At 44.3% G+C, this 18,394-nt stretch overlaps 2 protein-coding genes across 2 annotated transcripts in view; both read left to right on the forward strand.

The window, feature by feature from the left end:
* Positions 1-2,000: 2,000 nt before the first annotated feature.
* On the forward strand, positions 2,001-3,422 carry LOC308371288 (uncharacterized protein; the record flags this gene model as incomplete). The annotated part of the gene is made up of 1 exon (XM_080846133.1): positions 2,001-3,422. The coding sequence occupies one exon, from the start codon at positions 2,001-2,003 to the stop codon at positions 3,420-3,422; it is 1,422 nt and encodes a 473-aa protein (XP_080702259.1).
* Positions 3,423-9,114: 5,692 nt separating this feature from the next.
* unm_sa1614 (un-named sa1614) overlaps positions 9,115-18,394 on the forward strand; it is a gene marked incomplete at both ends in the record, with an annotated part of 49,967 nt that continues 40,687 nt past the window's right edge. Inside the window, one exon of the mRNA XM_080846473.1 lies at positions 9,115-9,240. Within this exon, the coding sequence (XP_080702599.1) occupies positions 9,115-9,240 (126 nt within the window). The remainder of the gene's footprint in view (positions 9,241-18,394) is intronic.

The raw sequence follows: 18,394 nt of genomic DNA on the forward strand, positions 1-18,394 counted from the left end.
ACACGCAATAACCTCAATTCAGGTCACGCCAATTGATCTGAAACAATATCAGCGGGACCTTTGGAGCTCTGATGGAGAACTTATCCCTCACCTACTACAGGATCAGCAGGTCACTGTGAGTGAGGGGCTGGTTCTCAGAGATAACAAGTATGTGGTGCCACTGGCTTTACAAAAGCCAGTCATTAAATTATATCATGAGTATTCGCATGTTTCAGCTGAAAAAACGTTACCACTGATTAAAAATTACTTCTGGTGGCCAGCTATGGCCTCAGATGTACAAAGTTGGTGTGCCGCATGCCTTGTATGTGCTTCTGTTAACCAAGGTGTGCCAGGTCGGACCAGATTGCGCAGACCCGAACCACCGAAAGGCCCGTGGGAAAACCTGCAGATGGATTTCATTGGTCCACTACCAAGTGCCAAGGGGGGGTATCGCTATTGTCTCGTGATAATTGATAAATTTTCAAAATGGGTAGAGGCTATTCCTACTCGTAACAATACGGCTCAGACAGTGGCACGTGTGCTAGCGAACCAAATCATCCCTCTTTATGGTGCACCAATTCAAATCGAATCTGATCAGGGGACCCACTTTACAGGGCAGGTGATGAAAAGTATGTGCAAAATCTTGAACATTGTGCAAAAATTTCACATCCCATACAGACCTCAAAGCTCTGGAATGGTCGAACGCGCCAACCGCACCATAAAACAACAGATTACAAAACATGTGGCTCAGCATAACAACAAGTGGTCTGATGCATTGCCTACAGTTTTAACCGTGCTGAGGGCAACCCCTTCAAAAAGCACAGGCATAAGTCCATATGAGTTAATGACAGGGCGGGTGATGAAACTTCCCATTGATCCAGAGATTGCTCCCTCAGATCTAGGGCCTCTGACTGTTGCAAAGCAGCAGACTGTGTTGTTACAGCTGCAAGAACGCCTAAAGGTGCTTTATGCTAATGCAACGTTAAAACAACAGCAGTCAGACCTGGTCAATGATTCACAGTTCAACCCTAACTCTGAAGTCAAATTTGCAGATGGAGATATGGTGATGGTGCGCGTTTTTGTGAAAGAGAGTGCCTTTGCTCCCAGGTGGCACGGGCCATATGAAATCAAGGCAGTATGCAACAGCTGCGTGGCCGTGACTGTCAAAGGGAAGCTAAAATGGTACCACATGGCACAATGTAAGAGATTTAAACCATTACCCAGTAAATAACTGTTTATTTTTGTGTTTCAGGTTGGTCAACGCCATACCATGGGCACCTGAGGTGCGGAAGGTGGTGGGGCCCACATGTGTCCAGTTGGGCCAGAGGGTCCAGCTGGCGCATGACTACGATTGTGGGAGATGGGTTTGGAGATATTCAACGGGGCCAGACACACATCACGTAACTGTTCTGCCTAGACAGATATACACCTGGCCCCCCGGATTAGCACCGGAACCAAATTGTGACACCAAGATTTGTTGTAATGAAGGATCCACCCATCTCCCGTCACAAAATCTAACTGGTATTATGATGTACCCTCCCACGTTTATTAATCAAACAGTGTGGTATCAGCTTAAGAAACCGGCTGGCTCTAATTTAGGTGTGATGAACATCATTTATTCCAAAGACAACGGCGGAAAAGATCCTAAGAAGTGCTACCGCACAAGGGACTTAGAGCCAGCCGCATACAGATGCACACATCTTGTACAACACAACTATACACATACAGAATATAATGATGTAACCTATAATCTTTCTCTGTCAGCAGGTGACCGCACGAAACCGAAGACCTTTGTTTGGACAGCTCGGAGAGAGGGGACATATTGTATTGGGCAGTGCAGTCAGAGTGTTACAGAGTACACAAATATGTTAAATTGTACTTGGACTGCACAGAAGTGTTTTAATTTAACCACCTGTGGATATCACAAACCCACAGAGTGCCCTAAACTATATCCCATCCCTCCGGGAGGTCTGATCAAAGGAAATGTGAACAAAACTTTGTTACATGACATCCATCTAGTTATGGCACATGTATCTTATAACATATCAAATGTCTTGTCAGCATATGTAGATCACTGTAGTGTGAAGGATGAAACGTATGCATGGCTACAGGCACGAATCGATGATTTAATTTCTGATTACAAGAGTAGACTGGCTGTTCAAGTCACACCTGCACGTACAAAGCGGGATTTATTAGCTAGTGTCGCAGGACTCTTTGGCTCAGCTAATTCTCTCGCCAACACATACAGAATAGATGGGCAGTCCCAGTATTCAGGATGGTTGGCAAACCAGGTGGCCACTGGTTTGCAACACCTTACTAACAGTAATGAAAACATCATTAAAGCGGTAAAGACTGAAGCGCAGGCGCTTCTAGCCGCTAGTCATGCAATTTTCAATCAGACCCGTACCATCGAACGTGCCTTGGCCTGCAGGATTTATGCACAGGATCTATTTACGTCTGCTAGACAGGAGATTTTAGATTTGCGCCTGCGCAAGTCACCTAAACATGCTCTGAAGGATCTCATTGAGATCCTAGATTTGCATAGGTGGCTTGCGTCTGAAAAGATGAAGAATATACACTATTCTGAACTTTTGACCACAGTAATGTTGTATACGGGGAACGAATGTACCGGCTGCATAGGATTCTTTGCTACCTTTCCTCTGATTCACCCAGAGCAAGTATATTTAGATTCTACCACCATACGTTCCATAGGTGTGGTGGAGAAAAATCAGGTGTTAAAATGGAATCACATTACGGGATATATGACAGTGAAGGGATCTGAGACCTTGTTTTCCACTAGAGATTGTTGCCATGAGACTGAAAGCTATGTCATATGTACTTGTAATACACTGAAACCTTTCTCCCAAAATGACACCAAGCTGATCAACGTCCAGTCGCTCCACGGGTATGCTGATGCCATCCAGGTATCACGCACACAGTGGTGTGTGCTGAGCGAGATGAACACTTTTTCCTATGGAGAGTTGACCTGCCCAGCCAACCACAGCTTTTGTCTGGAGGTCACAGAGGACTTCTCGATGGGACAGGTCAACATCCTGGGAAGGGTGCCAGTGGACGCTGATGTGTCTCCCTGGTGGGAGGACACATTTTATGAGGAAGGCACCCAGGCTCTCACCGACACCATGAGCCTGGTGCAACAAGTAATCCGGCAGACCGAATACCATCTGAACCAGGCCCAGGTGGAAGCAAGCTTGGCTAGACAGACAGCTGTAATCCTGTCCAGTTCGACCACCCGCTCTGCCTTGTATGCATCTACTTGGTGGGACTGGGTATTCAAAGGCTGTGTTGTCGCCAGTGCCTTCATCTTCACCATGACTCTGGTCCAGTGCTGGTATTTCAGGCGCGCCATTCAGACTCTAAAAAAGGACACAAAGACTGATCTGTTGCTTTCTCAATTGAATTCTGCAGCTTGGAGACGGGTGTAAACGGGAGACCCATCCCGCCAGGTGCAGAACTGCTCTAATGGCTCCTAGTGGAACTTGGTTTAAACTGTCCCACTTGGGCCAAGGAGTGGTTACTGTAAGGCATTTGGGGTGGATCCGGAGAGTCTGATGAGAAAGTTGTGACCAGGAAGGAACCCATTGTTCTCAAGGATGCTTTGAACTCTATCTGTGTTAGGATAATGAACTCAGTGCTGGGGGGCAAGGATCGGTTTATGGGGCCACTCACAAAAGGTTGAGCATATGGTTTGCATAATAATCGACACCTCTCCCTGGCAAGGAGCCTTATCTCACACACCCTGTGGATTCAACTGTTCTCTGGGAGTTTTCACATACCCAGATCACAGCTTGAGACAAGGGGCTGAAGAGGAGAAGGGTTAAAATAGAATGGAAGAGTGCAAAGTAATTTTGGTATGATGTTTGGACTTATTTTAATGGTATCAGTCTGAGTGGAAACATGGTCTCAATCCTAGAAGTGTACATATTAGTTAGAAGATAGATCACAAAGATCTGATCCAGGTGGGATCTGTGAAAAGTCAGAAAGGCTTTGAGCCAAGGAGGTTACACCCCTTCCTGGCTGAGGGGGTCCTTCTCCCCCTCTTGGTTTCGGGCAGTAAAGGGGGGTAAATATCATGAATAACCAGTTGTCTTAAGTTTAATTATTAAGCAATAGAATGGGTATTTAAAGGGAGGGTAGGGATGAGTCAAAGGTCATCTGCAGCAGAGACCCGCACGTTTTCGTGTGTAGACGCCGTCAAGCAGCCTGGTATGTTCGTGTCCTCTTACTTGTTATTGGGTCTTGTAAGATTTTATACTTAGTTTTCTGGTAGACTTAGAATCTTTTAGGTTAGCTTTATTTGTTCATTTTAGGATTGTTTTATAACTATTAATGGTAACTTGTTTCTTGTTAAAATAAACTTGGTAAATTCTGACCTACGCTGTCTTCTTCTGAAATCATTAACTGATGTTATGATATAGTGTCCCGCTAATACTAACTAGGGTTAAGTTGCAGACACCAGCATCAAGCTGGGTGTTCCTGGCTATAATCACCTGAGCTAAGACATGCCATAGTGAACTGTTAATGTATAATATAGAGATAGGTAGGTGATCAGCCTCTGTACTGCGTGTGCGTGTTTTAAACTAGGAACGGGCAGCAGTCTGGCGTTCTGTCCCTGAATCACGTGACGCCATCAAGCTGAAAATATACCTTTAGCAGCATTATGAGACCTCTGTGGTTAGCTCAGACTAGATGCATATTATGACGGTGGAATTGTCCAAAAAGGGAATCGGCCGGCCGAGGCAAGTCCTTAAATGACGCTATTACTGTGTGGAACACGGTTATTAGAAAGTAAGAGAAGGAATTCAAATACAGATGATGAGTGCATAGGGTTGGAGACCAGCTCACGATTTAATATAACTATATACAGTTTAAGAGAGGAACTTAGACTGGGTTCCCAAAAAAGTAGAGTCAGATCTCAGAGATAATGGAGTCAGATTAAATACGAGCGTTAAATGTGAGGTTTTAATGAACATTACTTTTTCAGAGAAACACAGAAAGCATCGTCCACTCAAAGCCTTCCAGACGGCCCGATCCCTTTTTTGGTTCGGGAAACTTCCGTTTTACAACACCATTCATCCTGACCAAATCTCCAACTCCACATGCAGAAATGCAGCCCCAAACTGGAAAGGAACCTCTACCATGCTTCACTGTTGCCTGCAGACTCTCATTATTGTACCTCTCTCCAGCCCTTCGGCGAACAAACTGCCTTCTTCTACAGCCAAATATTTCTAATTTTGACTCATCAGTACAGAGCACCTTCTGCCATGTTTCTGCACCCCAGTTTCTATGTTTTCGTGCTTAGTTCAGTCACTTGGCCTTGTTTCCTTGTCGGGGTAGAGCTTTTTGGCTGCAACTCTTCCATGAAGACCACTTCTGGCCAGACTTCCCCGGACAGTAAATGTCTGTACCTGGGTACCACTGGTTTCTGCCAGTTCTGAGCTGATGCCACTGCTTGAAATCTTCCGATTTCGAAGGTAAATAAGCTTGATGTGTTTTTCATCAGCTGCATTAAGTTTCCTTGGCTGACCACTGCATCTACGATCCTCAACGTCTTCTTCAAAATAGCTTGAACTGCACATTTTGAAACCCCTGTCTGCTTTGAAATCTTTGTCTGGGAGAGACCCTGCTGATGCAGTATAACTACGTTGTGTCTTGTTGCTTTGCTCAGTCTTACCATGTAAATGGATACAAAATAAACATTTATTGTTTACATTTTTCAAAGCATTCTTAGTTCATAGCATTTTTTCACACCTGCCTAAAACTTTTGCACAGTACTGTATATATATTATATATATATAAATCTTCCTTAGAGCAGAGACGAGGTTCCTCACAACAACAGACCAAGACTAGAAGCAAGAGAAGAACAGGACAAACTTGTATCATTTACTGGGATAGGGCTGAGCCTAAACATTACATCATTATGGCGTGATCTCTAAATCCACTGAACAGAATAACACACCGACATAAAACAAATATATTCCCCAAAACAAGAGGAGAAAAAAAAAAAAAAAGCCTGAGGTCGATTCACTCAAAGAGGACACTGATCAGAGCCGGTAGGCTGGCACTATGTCTCTTGTGTTAAACTAAAGTATCTAATATTATGATAGATAAGTGACAATTGATCATACCAAAACACCTTCATACAGGTGCCTAATACTCATTAATTGGGAATATTAAGAGTAATACTACTGTAGATATTGGACTGTATTTGAATACATCAGGAAGTAAGCATATTGGTTATGCAGCAAATTAATACATGGAAGTTCATAGGTTCATAAGTAATACGACCCAAAACAGGGAACAGGTTACTTAAGGACCTTGGGGACACATATACACTCCTAATCCTTAACTCACTGTAGTACTAACTTTACTGATATTTGTCAGGTTAGGCCCACAATTAAACGTATAACAAATTGTGACATTAATAAAGCCTTATTCTCACATAAGGCTAAGCTATGTCCTATCTTTTATTCCAAATGTTCTGTAGTGTAACTTAGAGGCACTACAGCAGCAATAAGCAAAGATGCATTGAGCAATAGAAACAAGCAGTCGTTATCTAGAGGGCAGGGCAGGAGAATGGTAATGGTTCTGAGGGAGTAATTGCGCCAAACATACTGGATTCTGGTCTGGTTTCCATGGAAATGGTATCTCGGCATAATGGGTCATAATAGATTATGCAGTGAACACCTGATTATTGTTGGCTCTATTTGTAGGGGGTATTTATGAGGATAAACTGCAACAACAGTTTGCCCAAATGTGATTTAACCTTAAATTGTCTCTTATGTCATTATTATGCTGATTATTTATAACCCATACAATCTGGTTTTATTGAAGGTACAGTCATTGATTATAGTCCAAAATACCTTTTTGTCAAATTCAGCTAATTTCTCCTCATGGTCCTCCAGCTGTCTGTTCTGTGTGCACTCAGAAACCCGCTTGTGTTCGTTCACAGTCCTGGTGCTGTCAATGGGAAACAAACAAACTAAGCGGCTCGGACCACAAACAATACACGGTTTCAACCAATCAGTGTTGCCTAAGAAGTACTGAAGGGAGGGGGTGTATTTGATTGGTTGTCAGGTTCAAACATCGACAATATTTTTTCAGGATTAAGGGCTGCACCTTTAGCTGCAGCAGCAGCAGTCACTCATCAAAAGTAATAGGCCCACCTCTGCAAGCTATTTAATTTGTAATCAACTAATAATGCCAACCTCATTACAAAATTCAATTGTGAAGAAAACTCAATAATAGACCTGCCTGTCTAACTTTAAATACATTTCTGTTTTAGTCAGCCCAGTCAAAGTCTCTGAACTTGGAGTCGTGGCCCAAGTAAGCTCTTTAAGTTAGAAATATGCAGTGTCATTCATTGGTGATGTTGGGGAGCCTGCTAGGGGTTTCGGAGCCTTTTTGCCGCTATGCCTGATGCATTAAACTCACTGTATTTACATGAACATTTAAAAAAAAAAAATAAGGCACATGTGCTTTAATTAGTGAAGTAAATATAGAGAGGAGAGGTGTAGACTATATTTTATGTTTGTTAAAATGCAACATATGTGTGTGTGTGTGTGTGTGTGTGTGTGTGTGTGTGCGTGCGCCTGCGTGTGTGTGTGTGTGTGTGTGTGTGTGTGTGTGTGTGTGTGTGTGTGTGTGTGTGTGTGTGAGTGTGTGGGTGTGTGCGCGTGCGTGCGTGCGTGCGTGCGTGCGTACAGGTGTGTGTGTGTGTGTGTGTGTGTGTCTATGTGTTAAAATGCAAGCTATATAATATATATGTTAAAATGCAAGGCAACAAGGCAAAATACAAGGCAAAGCAAACAGTGTTACAACTGTACTTGGTCTCCCCTATATTAAATGTTCTCATTTGTGCAGGCATCTTAGAGGGTAGAGGATACTTTATTATGTGAGCGCCACTGCGGGGGCAATGTAGAACGCACTTTTGCAGTAGGTCTATTGTATCTACCTCCAGGGCACCAAGGACCACCCCCCACCCCCCATGATCCTTGCCCGGTGTCACTGTCTGCCCAGAATGTCTTTTGTCACTGTCACTACAGATATCACTGTTCCCACATCATTTGTGGAGAGTAACTAAATGAAGCCCTTGCTAACCCCTGCTTGTCTGATGAGCACAGCGGTTGTGGCTGAACACGCCCGTTGTGGGTGCAAGCAGCTTGGGAATTTTCAGCTTAAGTCACATGGCGCTCAGTGTGGGGGCCGCGGAGCCTGGAGCTGATTGAGTGAAACTCTAATGAGATGTGACAGTTGGGGATAGGTGCCTTCCAGGCCCTTAACGATGTGGAATGTCAAGTTCCCAGCGTCTCACCCCAAACCGCGTCAAAAGAGAAGATGAAATGAAGTGTGTCTTGTGAACAGCTCGGCTTCTGTGACAGAAGTCTGTTGTCTGCCTCGTGAGTCATTTTATGACTGTGTTAGCGCCCTTATTAGTTGTTTGTGCTTAATTTCACTTTGCTACGTTTTACAAATGATAGCTCACGCCATTCCTACTCTGCATGATTTAAGCCAAACAAAACAATAACATATTCGGTATTCCCTAAGTGCTTTACAGAGCCCATGGCCTGAACCCACAGCTATAGGCTACCCTTTCATCAGAAAGATAGAGATGCAGGGTAGCCTATTCCTTTGGAGTAGAAGTCAGACGCATTAACGTACAGACATATTTGTCTCAGTAGCAGCCACTAAGAAGACGATTGTGGTGTTTATGACAGTGGGGAATGTCACAACAATTGGGCCTCACAAGCATGGTTCAGCCATTTGAAAAAGTGTTCAGAGTAGTGCAGATGTTCTGTCGGCCACAACGTCAACTGCGAGTGTGTGGCGAAAGGGGCGGACACGAGTATGCGCGGCGCGCCGCGCCGCTAAGCGCGTTACCGATACTTCTACTAGTGAGAGCGTCAGTTCCTCATTCAGCTTGTGCAGAGCGTTTTATTAGAGATGGGCGGTCGAAAAGGGTAAACACATGATACGGCACTTCATTATAGTGCTCTGTGTCCTTATACTCAATTAGAGGCAGTTTTCTTGCACACGTGGGTCTTACATCTTATTTTGTATTATTTTAGTTCAGTTAAATCATTTCTCCGCACACGTTTTAATTCGCTGTTGCTAAAAATGCCGGAGTTTATATCAGTGGAGGAGTTCATCGCAGAAACCTTGGAGGACTACAGCTCTCCAACAACCTCGGCTTTTACCACGAAAATGATAAGTTGCCGGAATTCCGTGAACAACATCGAGGAGGTAGGCTTGAGTGGACGAGCTTTCTCGGGCTGGCTGATATTGTGACTGTCCTGTATGACTGCTGATAACAGTACTCCTCTGACAGTGTGCGGGTTTTTGAGGATCTGGGGTTAGATCCGCATGAGAAGGTGTGTCGGGATATTTTTTTGTTAGGCTACTGATGAACTCATTATCCAATCCCAGCTAGCTCTGTTAAAGGAGGCATAGCGAACGGCACCGTGGTTAAGGTCTTTGTGCTCTATTGTGCTCAGTTCTTTATTTTCCGTTATTTTATGAGCAGTGTGGACAAGTTATGCGTTCAAACACCTTTGATTTCTGTCAATCGGTTAATTAGCCTACTGGACACAAACCTAGGCTGTCCTGTTGACAAGCATTGAACATATTCTAATTGCCTTTGTTTATTACACCCATGGGGCGGCAGACCTCAGCGGTTTGAGTGATGGAGAAGAAACTTGAACATGCCTTCTTTGTCAGAAATCATGAATTAAAGTGTATTCCTATCGAGGTTTCCCTCCATCGATGGAAGAGAGAGGGCTGTTACAGTGGGTTGTTGTTAGTGAATGGATTGCAATTTTATGCAAATAGCCTACACCGCGCGATTGTCGCACCTGACCAAAGGATGCTTGAACTGTCTACCCCATTATACGTCTCCAGTATTGTCTTTGTATCCAGTAATGTTACGTCATAACAGAAGTCCAAGAAGTGACTTTGTTGGACTCTGTTGGCCGCTGTAGAGATGAACAACGAGGATCATATTGTGTGAATCCCACATGAGTGCTTTTACGGTAGATGCAGACTCTTTGAAGGAATACTATGGATATATGAGCGCTAGTACCACGTGGTTGTTCATTTCTGTGTGCACTGTAAATAATAAACAGGAATAAATGTTAGTTTAAGTGAAAAATATGCTAAAAGGCAGCTGTGGGGATAAAGTCCTTTGTATTATTTGGATTATTGCAAGCTTCACACTTAAAGAGTCCATGTTTACAACTGTCCCAAAATTGAATGGCAGCCCCCTCCAAACACACGAATCTCATCACCACCACCACCACCACCACCTAATCTCCCACACTAAACCTGCTCATGGTTTTTTCCGTTTTGAGTCGCTTGTTGTGGCAGATTGGAGCCTGCGCCAGAGGTCTGGGTTTTGGTGACAATGGGAATGCCTGACGCCACCGCTGCACAGACTGGCGTGTTGGAGGAGTGCGCAGTTGTCATGACAATGACCTAGCCTGTGAAACACATTGCAAATTGGACACTGTAGCGCATTACATGGTTGACTGTTTGGACATCATTTGACGTGACAGATCCTTGCGCGACTAGTGAGGTCTTCACTTAAGCCGCCCCAGTTTTCTCTGGGAGGGGCTGCGCTGGATTAGCTTCCTGTCCTCAAAGTGAGAAAGCCTGACACACTGATTCATCAGATTATTGTGGACCTCATGCAGCAGTTAAACCCAGCCCAGAGAACAAAGTCGCCTGGCCTCTGGAAAAAGAACAAATAATAGAGCTCCTTGGCATGAATAAAAAGCAGAGCAAATTCTGAATGTGTGACTTTCATAGCCACACTTGATGAACCCACTTTAGTCTGTCTAGCAGACAACCCTGGATCAACAGGGGTATGAGTGATGCACACTGCAGTTTCCTTTCTTATGTGCATCCAATGCCAGCCAGTGGGGGTGACTACTGTGTGTTGTTTATTCATTGAAAGCTGTAATCAATTTAGGCTTACTGTTGTGTCTGGCCTAAGTACAAAGAACATCTAATCCTTCCTCACCCAGATACGCTGGTTGACGCCATACAAGGGACTGGGGTGTTGGTGTGTGTGTGTGTATGTGTGTGTTTGTTTGTGTAGGGGGGGGGGGGGGGGGGGGGGGGTCGGTTGTAGGTAGGAGCTGCACAGGTTTTTTTTTTTTTTTCAAATTTGAAGCATTTGCAGCCAATGCCCATATATAGACAAAGCACCACATATGTGAACTTCTCCAATTTACATTGTGCTGTCTTTGTCAAGTCAGGAAATCATCTCCCGTGTGTAATGCTTTGACTCTGTGACCCTACCAGTTACTGAGCGGACAGAATCGCCCAAGTCTTCATCCACTTAAAAGGCCAGAAAGTGCTGACAGAATGAGGCAGAATGGAATTGCAGCCGCCAGCAGGCAATATGTCGGTTCCACATCAGCTGGCTACTTGGACTGATGGATCTGGGTCCTTCGTCTGGCTCTGTTTGTGTCAGGAGAGGGGTGAGCCCCACTGGGCGGGTGCCGGTGATACTGGAAGTAAATTGAAATTGAAGCAACGTGGGATTAGGGCAGCCAGTGGAGTGTAAAAAATGGGCGGTTAATTGGAGTTTGCAGATAATCCGAGCGCACCAGTGTGCACGAGGATGGTCGTGGGCGCCCACAGCTGATTTGGCTATTTGTTTACATCGAGCATCGAGAGGTAAGACAGGGGGAAGAAACCACACGCACGCAATGTTCAGAGAGATTTACTGAATGAGTTGTTTTGATGACTGGTGGAAAGGACTGCTGGGTTGCATGCTCAGGTGGGTGGCAAGGATAGTCATTTTAATTTCCTGTGTCTGTTAAGAAGAACAGTCACAATAGTGTTGTTCTTTTATTATTTTCAATAGTTGATGTTTGGCATTGTTTGTTGTTCTGATTAAATTAAATCAGTTCATTTGAACCATATCTCTCTAATGCCAATATACCTCAATCCTCTCCAGTGCAGCATATTTTCTGTTATTGTCAGATGGATGTTATATATCTGAAGAAGCGCAGGTGTGGAAGCTTCACTAACACCCTGCCACTTTTGTGCACCCTATTATTTTAAGACCTTCGTTGAAAATACTGTTAAGACCTGTGCTGTCTTGTTTTTACATCCAGTGCTTTAAATCTATAAATCATATCAGACTTCCACCTTTTTAAACATTGTTTGGCTCTGTGACTCTGAATATGGACAAGACCTGTCACTCATGCATCTCTGTCCCCTTCACTTCAGTCCATGTTGGGCAGTGTTGGGAAACGGCCCCTAAAGCTCCCAGGTCTTTCCCCTCAGCTCTCATCCCTCTCCCCTGGCCCTCTCCTCTGCCAATTGGAGAAAGGGATGCTGCAGTAGCCATCCACACTGGTCCTTGATGTTTGGTAACTCTGCAGGAAGAGACGGCCCTAGAGAGAGAGGAGAGCGGTGGAGTGGAAGAGATGCTGATTGCTGTGTTTGGATGGTTTTGCGCAGAGGGCAGTGGCTTGATGTTATGTAAAAGAAATGTAGCTTTTATGGCATTGTGTTTGTGAGAGGGTCAGTGGCTTAAATGGAGCAGAAAGGGGAACTTTGTGTCTTTGAGAGATGCTTTAATCGTAGCGTGTGTATTTAGCTTCGGCTGTGTCTTTAGTTGGAGCAGTTGGCTGTGTACAGACAGTTAGGTTTTTTTTTCCTGCAGTCAAATGCCTCAAACTGGGCTCGTGATTGTTTAAAGCAAAGTTGCATTTTTCGTAGATATGAAAAAAAGATAAAACATACTTCAGTACATGTAAATTATATCACAGTGGGTGTATCCAGGCAACCTGATAATTCCAATTTGTGTAGACATTCTCCTGTGATCAGGTCCTGTCTCAGTTGTGTTTTTCAGTGTAAATGCACATTTCTCCACTCACAGGCTGGCATTTCAGCAGTCCTTCATTCAGGCTTGGGTATTTTTTTCAGTCTGTCCCTTTCTCACCCAGTCTTTCTTTTGAACAATGGAGAGCTCCACATCTCCTGAGTATTTTGGGGGTGATTTGGTTTTTGTTTGTGTTGGAATTCACACACAATGGAGGCGCATGCTAAAAGCCAGGCGCAGAGGCGAGCAGCCCGAAACAAAGGGCCGCACACACGCCTGAGCCATGCTGAGTGTGGCATTCTTCAGGAGTGGCCTGCCCAATCACTGGAATTGAAATGTGATTCCTGGACACTGCCCCCTATTACCCAGACTGAGATGAAAACCAATGCAGTTCACTAGCGGCCAGGTAAATGGATTCACCCACTTTGTGCAGAGAGGGGCAGTGTTGAATGAGAGTGCTTCTAAATAGATGGCTGCATTGTCATCATCCAGCTGTAAGCCTTATTTGAGTACATGTGGGAATGAGTGTCTCAGAAGTACAAGGTGCTTTATTTAAAGAGAGTCTAGCTGTTGCTAATGATATTCCTGATCCTGAAATCACTGACTTAGAATCATGACTTTCTGATGACTTGGCCACTGACCAGTCAGTTGTGGTCTCTGATTGGCCACCCTGCAGCACATCACAGGAAAACCATCATGTCAGGGGAATACAGTACTAAGTAAAGCAGTGCGTGCTTTATTGGCCAATGTGCTTAGTGCTGTCATCACTCTCCTCAACAAAGTAGAAAGACTATGTTACCGCAGCAAATACTCCTATGTTTTATTAACAACAAGTCATGTTAGCAACAAGAGAAGTTAGGAATAGCCAGTCATGCAAAAAGTTGAAAAGGGAATTCGCACAGGTGGCAGTAGGTCAGGTTTTTTTTTGCCACAGAGTGCTCAGTGATTTGTATCCCATTGAACTGTGTGCCTCTCCAAAATAAATGCGCATTGTAGATCAAGTCAGCCTCAACATTGTGTGTTGAGATGTCATCAAAGAACTCATCACCACTTCACACAACATAAATAGCTCACCCAGGCGGTGGACAAGTGCTCGGGGTGAGTAATAGGAAGAAGTTTCCATAGAAACCAGCATTTGAAGGGAAGTTGATTTTGACAGTCGGACCTAAAGAGAATAAAGTGGAGCAATTTTGGGGGGGCATATTTTCTCCAACAGCTTGAGCTGAAGAGAGGTGCTTTATTCCAACCCCCCTCCCCTCTCCCAGCACCCCCTGTTGTGCTGACAGAATGCTGAACCCTCTTCCTACAGCCAGATCAATGCGTCAAACAAAAGCCATTTCAGAACAAGTGATTTCACCAGCTCAGTTTGTGAGGCTCATCACAGAAGACTCCACACAGTTTAACTCTCACCAGGGTGCTCACATGCATCCAGGCTTCAGACCGTTTAAAGGCGCTCGCTCGACGTAGCACTGTGATTGACTTCAATGTGCTGCTGACTCCTTGTGATGTGTTGATGTTTTTAAGTAACCCACTGTGGTTAAAGTTAATATCCGTTCTGTGAGATGTAAAGCTGACAGCACTGGAAAAGGGAAGCTTAAATGAAGCCTGAGAACCTTCCTTCATCTCAGATGATGCTGGAAGTTTACAAGGACGGAAAAAGAGGATTTGAAAAACTATGCTGGCCTTCGATACAAAAGCCTATTTTTGTTGGTTTCAGTGATCCTGCCTGATCCAGGCAATAACAAAGAACTGAAAAGAGCGGTATCTGTAAGATTTCTATAGTATACTTTTCAAAAATCCATGGGATCAGTATGTAACAGAGGGGAGAGGGAGCAGATGGAATGATGATGATGTCCCTAGTGTGTTGTTTACTGGAGGTCTTTGAGTCACTTTCTGTCGGACATACACCCCCCCCCCCCCCCCCAACCCACTCTAGCCCTTTAATTACAGACCAGCGAAGGCACCCACCCATAAACACTTCGCTCAGTTTTATATCTGAGGTATTTAAGCACGCACGCACGCACGCACGCACACACTCACAGGGCACTGATGGAGGCGGACAGATCAGAGGAGAAAATACTGATAGTTTACGTAATGTGACACTGCTCAGGAAATTGCCCACACACAAATGGAATGACTGGTGTTTTGTAAAGAGGAGGCCTGCACACCATAATAAAACTCTCCCTGCTCTAGTGAAATATTGATAGCTTTGGTGTGCTGGGAGTAGATTCTGATCCCCTCTGTCAGTCTTTTCCAAAACAAAACTGAACCCCAGGTTATCAGTACCTCAACACAGAGATGTTTTTTTATTTTCCTCCGCCATGAGATGTGACGAGGAATAGGTCACCTCATTCATTATTCATGCTTGGTGTTCCTCCCTCCGTTCATTCTCTGCCTATCTTAGCCGGCAGACAATGCCAATCCTCAGCAAAGACTCTACAGCGCTCAGGGCTGGTGTCAAAGCAAGAGTTTGGCATGTTTTGAATCAACTTCTATGAGCACAGCTAAGTTTCAACCAAGACCATTTGATGTCATAACAAATCGCCTAGCTAAAAGCGCTCCATGCATGTTATACAGGGTTTTTGTTGTTGTTGTTGTTGCTGCGACCTCAGTAGGCGTCAAATTGCCAAAGCCATCAGTGAGACTGAACTGACCAATGAACTCAGAATTGACCTGCAGAGCACACACTCTGAAAGAGCATATAAACTCCCACCTGTGCGATTGCCGTCACCTAAGGGCCTCTCAATGAGTCAGCAAGTTTTTCCCCTGATGTATCCAAGCACATACGCATAACCACAGATCATCCTCATCAAGCCCAGGCCATGCCCCGGAACTCCCTCCAGTGTAATGGACCGTGATGATGATGACAAAGCTGTGCAGTTTCCTATTGGATGACATTCCCACTGGGGAATCTTTGGGACTCCAGATTTGAATGCGTTTAGCACGATCGCTAGCATGAGGCTGAGGCGCTTGTGTTTGTGCCGCGTCATGCTGCCTTGCCCCGGAGTGGCCTCAGAGACTGCAGCACCAGTGGGACCGAAATTTGATAATGAGGAGCCTGAGGCTTTTTTTTTCTCCAAAAAGAAAAATTATGCCTAATCGTGGTGGTTTAAAAATATTAACTGAGGGTGCAGAGGGTGTGCAGAATGGTCACAGAACTTTAGAGAGGACACAACGCTGAAAATGGGTCATTCACAAAACGACTTAAAAGTGGGTTTAGGACTTTTTCTTATCCAGCCATCGTTGATTGTGCGTGATTGCTGTTTCACAGGAATGTACATACACCCTTTTATAACGTCATTCTCTTGGGAATGTCCAGAGCTTTGTACTCTCAGCGGTCCCACCAGAAAGTGCCTTCCTCAAGGGCATCACAAGGCAAGCTTTTGAGTAGGACAGAGCAGTGCTCATTACACAATACTGAGTGTGCAAGAGTTTGACCCAGAAACAAGCGACTTGAGGCAATGCAACAGTTGGCCTTCGTCATCACCATTGTTTGATGTCGGTTTGGTGTGTCTCTGGCTTTAGGGTAGTCACAGGGTCTTAATGAGAAAGATGTCTCTTTCTCTTTCTTGCTTTTTCTCTCTCTCTCTCTTTCTTTCTCTCTGAGAAGGTTGATCACCCCCCGAGGGTCTTCAGGCTGTTTATACACAGCCAAAGCATTGCAGAGGGCATGGCTGCCAGAGGAAATGTTACTTCCCATTAAGTCCTCCGAGAACATCTCAGAGTTTCTGTTGTTTTGCTCGGGCAGGAAGTGGCCGGTATTTCATGTAAGGGATAACGGCCAACGAGCTGTCCAGTTCTACAAAGATAATGGACGCTGCGGGGCAAAGAACGCCACGACGCGCAGCTGAGTGGTGTTGCACCGCGAAGTCCATTATCTTTGTAGAACTGGACAGCTCGGAGGCCGTTATCCCGCTTATCTCCCGTTTACAACATCCAAAAAGTTTTTTATTTTTATTATTATTGTTATTTAGAATTTCCTTTATCTTTAGGAAACTTAATATGCAAAATAACCTGATGAATTCTTGATTTGAAGCCTAGTGCTCCCGTTAGAGAAAGTAGTGCGTTTTTTGAAGAAAAAAAAAACGTTACGTTGGTTGTCAATGGTAACCATTCAAGAGCATTGATATGGAACGGCGATTTAACTTTTCTACTGGGACTACGTCCAAGGTGTCCATCTATACGAACTTATTGTACACCCCATTAGCCAATCAGAAAACAGTATTTCGTTCAAGAGGGAGATAACACAATATTAATTGGGTATTGATAAGACCCTTTGTGAAATGGTATAGTGATTTTGTACTCAACTGTTCCAAATGGCTGGAGAGTGATTTGTCTGGATTTGCAGAAAAATTGATTAAGTTGTTCTTTCCTTGGGCAGTGGCAGTGTTTTTTCTTTTTTACTTGCCACAGTGTTTGCATAATCAACTAAGTCATCCTTAGCCTCCAGAGCTTGGGCCGAACACAAGGTTCTGGGTTGGGACTTCATAACTTGATAACTTCTGATGTTAATATTGTATTTGACATGTTTTAGGACTGATTCAGTAATCATTATGTTTATTGTACAGTAAGTTACACACTAATAATATTATGGATGCTTATTCATTAGACCTGCAGGTTATAGGCCTTAGGTCAATACAAGACACCATCCTGTGTCTACTGACAGCAGCCTCAATAAGCCAAGACTGAGTTTAATGACACTATTATGGGTAAAACTGAATCGGAGCAGTCCGTTGCTCTTGAACGAGAAGAGCGGTTATATTCATTTTAGGAATACAAATGGAGGTTTCGGGCTGAAACAGAAATAGAAAAGTGGACCACCCTTCCTTTCGACCGACCACCTCCCTTCTAACCTCAGTCATCAAAGGGTGGCTATTCAGAGCAGTGGTCCAGCCGCAAACATCTGGGCTGAGGCATGCGCTCCTGAGGTCACTCCTGAGTATCTGTCCAACATCTGTGCGCAGGTACTTGGAAATGCCCTCTCTGAAGCTCCCTCAGTGAGGCAGTCTGTGTGTGAACATCGCCTTCATTTTCAGTCTGGACGAGCTCTTCATACTTCTTATTAGCCGTTAAGTCAGCTTTTATGATGGCAAGTCGTACTTTATGCATCTCCTTCCTTTTGTCTCATGTCCTTGTGGCCGCCCACACACTGCCCTCCATTCGGAGTAATGAGTCTATTTCCATCTCTGCTCCTCTGGTGGAGCCGGTGGCTTGCGGGTCATTAAGTACAGGGATCACTTTGAGATAACGATAGACCAGGCAGGAGGAACAGAAGCATATCTCTGCTCTCCTCCTCTATCTATTCACCAGGAAACTGTCCCAAAACTAAAGAAAATACCTTTTTGATGAGCTGTATTTAAGTTAAAAACGCCAATTGAAAATAAATGGAAAAAAATGGACGATGACACAAAATCAATATATGCTATTTATTGCTGTATAAATAGAGGCTACGTTCAGACATGCAGACATGCAGACAGAGTCTTTTCCGAGATATGATCTCTGCAGCTGAAGATCAGAATAGCTTATGTTCAAGCCTAAGTCTGTCCTTGTTCAGACACTCCA

This window comes from Sprattus sprattus (assembly GCF_963457725.1).
Source record: "Sprattus sprattus genome assembly, chromosome: 10".
NCBI lineage: Eukaryota > Metazoa > Chordata > Actinopteri > Clupeiformes > Clupeidae > Sprattus > Sprattus sprattus.